At 45.8% G+C, this 5,849-nt stretch overlaps 1 protein-coding gene across 1 annotated transcript in view; it reads left to right on the top strand.

Annotated features, from left to right (window-relative positions):
- smarca4b (SWI/SNF related BAF chromatin remodeling complex subunit ATPase 4b) overlaps nt 1-3,787 on the top strand; it is a 32,176-nt gene extending 28,389 nt beyond the window's left edge. Inside the window, 7 exon segments of the mRNA XM_080522872.1 lie at nt 9-50; nt 52-113; nt 855-963; nt 1,320-1,421; nt 1,698-1,830; nt 2,099-2,235; nt 2,962-3,787. Coding sequence (XP_080378998.1) covers nt 9-50; nt 52-113; nt 855-963; nt 1,320-1,421; nt 1,698-1,830; nt 2,099-2,235; nt 2,962-2,997 — 621 coding nt within the window. The 3' untranslated portion in view covers nt 2,998-3,787.
- Nucleotides 3,788-5,849: the final 2,062 nt, after the last annotated feature.

Below are 5,849 nucleotides of genomic sequence, written 5' to 3'. Positions count from 1 at the left end.
GGAGGCAGAAGAAGCGCGGCCGCCCCCCCGCGGAGAAGCTGTCCCCCAACCCCCCCGCCCCTGACCAAGAAGATGAAGAAGATTGTGGACGCTGTCATCAAATACAAGGACAGGTGCGGTGCGTCAAGTGGTTGGGAGTGGAGTGTGTAGTTGGAGCCGGTTGCTTTTCATGGGTTAGATTATTATATTACAGTGCCTTGCAAAAGTATTCACCCCCCTTGGCATTTTTCGTGTTTTGTTGCCTCACAACCTGGAATTAAAATGGATTGTTTGAAAGTTTGCATCATTTAATTTACAGAATATGCCTACAACTTTGAAGATGTGATTTTCTTTTAGAAGTCAAATACTTGACTACACAGCATTGTATGTCTGTGTGTGTGTGTGTGTGTGTGTGTGTGTGTGTGTGTGTGTGTGTGTGTGTGTGTGTGTGTGTGTGTGTGTGTGTGCGTGCCTGTGTGCGTGCCTGTGTGCGTGCGTGCGTGTGTGTGTGTGTGAGTATGTGTGTGTGTGCATATGTGTGTGTGTGTGTGTGTGTGTGTGTGTGTGTGTGTGTGTGTGCGACTTGGATAAAAGTGTCGACTAAATGAACATATAAATGAACAATGGTACCGTCAAACAATTCCCTGTCAGAATAATAGTGTTTTTAGATTAGTTTTACCACGTAAAATACTTTCAGAAAACCCCCCCAAAAACTAAAAACAAAACTTAAAGCTTCATTCATACAGCATTTGAATGTTATCTCATGAATGGGGAAGATACAGTATAGTATAGTACAGTATAAGTCAGATGACAGGGATGTGGATATAAGGGCAGAGTGGTGTTATGGGTAACTGGTGATGTCATGTCTCCTACAGCAGTAATGGCCGTCAGCTCAGTGAGGTCTTCATCCAGCTGCCGTCGCGCAAGGAGCTGCCGGAGTACTACGAGCTCATCCGCAAGCCTGTCGACTTCAGGAAGATCAAGGTGTTGATCACCTACACACGCACGCACGCAGCAGGGACAAGGACGCACGCACACACACACATACACACACAGACACACACAATGGTGTCTGCTGATAAGTTTCTTACAGTATACATGCACTCTCTTTTGTGTGTAAGGTATCCCTTATATGAGGCCATCTCTCTCTCTCTCTCTCTCTCTCTGTCTCTCTCTCTCTCTCTCTGTCTCTCTCTCTCTGTCTCTCTCTCTCTCTGTCTCTCTCTCTCTGTCTCTATCTCTCTCTCTCTCTCTCTCTCTGCTCTCTCTCTCTCTCTCTCTCTCTCTCTCTCTCTCTCTCTCTCTCTCTCTCTCTCTCTCTCTCTCTCTCTCTCTCTCAGGAGAGGATCCGTAGTCATAGGTACCGTAGTCTTGGCGACCTGGAGAGAGACGTGATGCTGCTCTTTCAGAACGCGCAGACCTTCAACCTGGAGGGATCTCTGGTGAGACACACACACACACACACACACACACACACACACACAACTGCTGTTGTTCAGCGTGGTGCAATATCCCAAAACATTTCACGTTGTCAGTTACACCTGTAATTGTATTTGATGTGACCAGATCTATGAGGGCTGTAATTGTATTTGATGTATTTGATGTATTTGATGGAACCGGATCTATGAGGACTGTAATTGTATTTGATGTATTTGATGTAACCAGATCTATGAGGACTGTAATTGTATTTGAAGTATTTGATGTATTTGATGTACCAGATCTATGAGGACTCCATCGTGCTGCAGTCTGTGTTCACCAGCCTGAGGCAGAAGATAGAGAAGGAGGAGGACAGCGAGGGAGACGACACTGAGGAAGAGGAGGAGGAGCTGGAGGAAGGCTCCGAGTCTGAGTGTGAGTCTAGATTACTTCTTGATTTTTAAATTTAAAAAAAATAGGTTTCATGTTTATTGGAGAGAGACAGGAAAGTAAGGAGGAGAGGGAATGTCAGCATGGCATGGGCATACTGAAAGAAAGAAAGAAAGACACAGAAATTAACAACTTTATGTAACGTTGTGTTACTTTTCGTAATCTTGCCAAGAACTTTGAGGTAACACTATGGTGTGTGTGTGTGTGCGTGTGTGCACGTGTGTGTGCATGCGTGTGTGTGTGTGTCCTACAGCTCGCTCAGTGAAGGTGAGGATCCGCCTGGGCCGGAGAGACAAGGGGGGGGACCGGGGCAAGAGCCGCAGGCGGGGGGGCCGCACCCGCGCCAAACCTGTCGTCAGCGACGACGACACTGAGGAGGAGCAGGAGGAGGTAAACACCATGGGTGTGTGTGTGTCTGTGTGTGGGGGGGGGCGGGTGGGGGGGGCATAGAAGGTAAACACCATGGGTGTGTGTGTGTGTGTGTGTGTGGGCACAGAAAGTAAACACCATGGGTGTGTGTGTGTGTGTGTGTGTGTGTGTGTGTGTGGGGACAGAAGGTAAACACCATGGGTTTGTGTGTGTGTGTGGGTGTGTGTGTGTGCGTGCGTGTGTGTGTGTGTGTGTGTGCGTGTGTATGCGTGTGTGTGTGTGGGCACAGAAGGTAAACACCATGGGTGTGTGTGTGTGTGTGTGCACCATGGGTGTGTGTGTGTGTGTGTGTGTGCACGCGTGCATGTGTGTGCGTGTGCGTGTGTATGTGTGTGTGTGTGTGTGGGCACAGAAGGTAAACACCATGGGTGTGTGTGTGTGTGTGTGTGTGTGTGTGTGTGTGTGTGTGTGTGTATGTGTGTGTGTGTGGGCACAGAAGGTAAACACCATGGGTGTGTGTGTGTGTGTGTGTGTGTGTGTACATGGTGCCTGTCAGTTCTCTATCTTTCTCTCTCTCTCTCCTTTCCTCCCCCCCTCGTGCCTGTCAGTTTCTCAAACATCTCTCAAACATGGACATTTTCTCGATCACATTGAAAAACAGACTCACTCACTGTTCTCCCTTTCTCTCTCCTTCTCTCTCTCTCTCCCTCTCTCTCTTCCCCACGTCCACTATCCCCTCGTTTGCAGGAACACTCCCCCAGTAACTCAGAGGAGGAGACCTGAACAGAACCTTCCAGATGGAGGAGACGCTCGACACATTCCAACGACACTACTTCCACTCAAACCAAGCTTGGCTCATGTCCATCCACTCTCAGTCAAACAACTAAACCGATTTCTAGGCCAATTTCCAGTTCATGAATTGAATTTCAGTCCGTTTCCTGACACAGTTGACCCCATCCCTGTTATGCATGTACTCAGCCTACATCAACTAGTAGCTAATTCCCCTCTTCCTTTTGGTTGGCATAGACAACCGTGATATGTCATTTGAGGTGGTGTTTACATCGCTACAGTTGGCACAAAAACAACCGTGATATATCAAAACCGGTTCAAACCGGTGCGTATGTAAGGTTGGCACATGAGCTGTGGATGTAGTGTGGCTGGAGTAGCACTGCAAAAGTACCTCTAGGGGGGAGAGAGTTGGTTGCACAGGTGATGAATGTATCCCAGGTGTTTGGACAGAAGTTGCTGTGTTTACGTTGGAACTGTGTCTTTCTGTGGTTGGGGGGGGGGGGGTGTACGGTTGCGTTCCTGATTTCTGGGAATCCCCTCACCTCTTGAGCAAGTCTCTGTCCTTAGTTGACTTGAGTTGAGACGGAATTGACCCCAGCTGATTTTTTTCTATGTGTCAAAACAACTCACATTATGATGCTGCTGCTTAGCTGGAAAACAACTCTTGCTATCTAAGCACTTGTTATTGTTGATTGTGTAAAAACTAATTTGGTATTAATTCATCGATTTGACAACCCCAACTGTCTCGTATCTACAACTTGATGCTGTAACAGATATTCCTACATAAAATCTCGAAATTGACGATTGTATATATATATATATATATATATATATATATATATATATATATATATATATATGTTACGGTACATGTGGGAATACGGTACATGTGGGAAAACTAGGGTTAGGGTTAGGTGCTAGGGTGACTTGGTACATGCTGGCATGTCTAACCCTAACCCTAACCTTAACCCTAACCCTAACCCTACCCCTAATCCTAACCCTAACCCTAGCACCCTAGCACCTAACCCTAACCCTAGTTTTCCCACATGTACCGTATTCCCACATGTACAGTAACATATATATATATAAAATAATAATCATTAGGTAAAGTTCATGATGAGGTTCAGTGTTGTTTGTGAAATGCTACTTCATCGTTGTGTCGCCCTTTTGTTGCCAAGCAACACTTGCCGAATGTTTTGAATCTGTTCTCCTTTCCTCTCCTCTTTCAGCACTTTCATGTTTGTAGTTTTAAGAGAACGGACCAGAGGTGACAGTGTAGTTCTTCTTTGATTGTGTGTTCCTTACGCCCACCAAGGTGTTAGATGTAACGATGGTTGTGTTGTTATGAATATGTTTATGCATGTGTATCTGTGCCTATGCGTGTGGGTAGAATTACAATCTTATGTACTGTATTTTCTCGATTACGTTTGTGATAGGAAACAACGACCAAAGCGCCAGTGTTCTCGCGCATTAGGTGTGGGGATCTCTGTATTGTGTTGTGTCATTGTCTAGTGGAACTACAAGACTACAATAAACTACATACAGTATGGAAATATTGTGATGGTTTTGAGGTTTATTCTATATAGACTATAGGCTAACCTGTAATCAGGGTGTAACATTGCTCCGTATCCACCGGGTGGCGATCTCACCCAAACCGCTCCAGCACCGGTGTCGAGCATCACATCACGATGAGCGAGATGCGTTTCCAAGTCCAGTATTGTGTAGTAGGAGACAGGGTTCGAGTTATAAGCTGAACTCTGTGGGGGTCTCCAAAATAACAGTGCGAAATGTTCTCATGCACGCGCGAATCATGCCCACACAGCGATGGGACTTCAAGTTTTAATTAGCTATAGGCAGTAGCGGATTAAGGTGGTCAGTGGCCCTAGGCTACTCCTTTGTGTGAGGACCCCCCGCCCCCATACACAAGCCTCCCCCCTCCCCAAAATATACAACTCACGAGCACCCTGCACACACACACCACTCATAATGCTTTACCATAAAACACTTAAACACTTTAATAACACAATAACACAACAGTGTTAATAATGCAAAGAATTAAAAAAAGGTTCAGTGCATTCAGTTCTGTCTCTATTGCTCTCCTCTCCCGTTGTCTCTCTGTTACTGTCCTGTTGTCTGTCTCTCTGTTGCTGTCCTGTTGTCTGTCTCTCTGTTGCTGTCCTGTTGTCCGTCTCTCTGTTGCTCCCCTCAGCTCTAAATGAAAGAAATGAATTAGCTAATTAGTTGGCATGTAAACATATAGTTAGGGTTGGGTACAGTTTGGGTTTTATTCGATACCGGTGACAAATCGATACTTTAAAAACGGTACCGGTACAGAAACATCATCCTCATCCTCAAATCCCAACATATCCTGACGCTACAGCTGCAGGCTACTCATTTCACCACATCAACAGCCCCACATGAAACAACAGCTATAAAAGCGATAGTCACACATGTATCTCGGCCAATAATTTTGTTATTTTTGCTATACAGAAGGAGCGAAAAATACATTAGGTTAGTACACTAGGTTAGTAAAAAGTAAAAGCCACCTTACCTTTACGGAGACAAGATAGACCAAAGTGGTCTGTTTTCAGTAGGCTGAGTGGTCTGTTTTCAGTAGGCTGAGTGGTCTGTTTTCAGTAGGCTGAGTGGTCTGTTTTCAGTAGGCGGAGTGGTCTGTTTTCAGTAGGTAGCAGAGTCCTCAGTAGTAGCAGCAGTAGTAACAGTAGTAGCAGCAGGGCTAACGTTAGGTGTCATAGCAGGTTTCTTTGATAAAAACCCGACATTTTCTAGGCTTGATGACCCGGTCGGCAGCAGTGACCTTTTTTTGGGCGGCATGGTAGCTACTG

Source organism: Nansenia antarctica, assembly GCF_963989245.1.
Source record: "Nansenia antarctica genome assembly, chromosome: 2".
In the NCBI taxonomy this organism is placed as follows: Eukaryota; Metazoa; Chordata; class Actinopteri; order Argentiniformes; family Microstomatidae; genus Nansenia; species Nansenia antarctica.
This window is presented reverse-complemented; position numbering and strand designations above follow the sequence as displayed.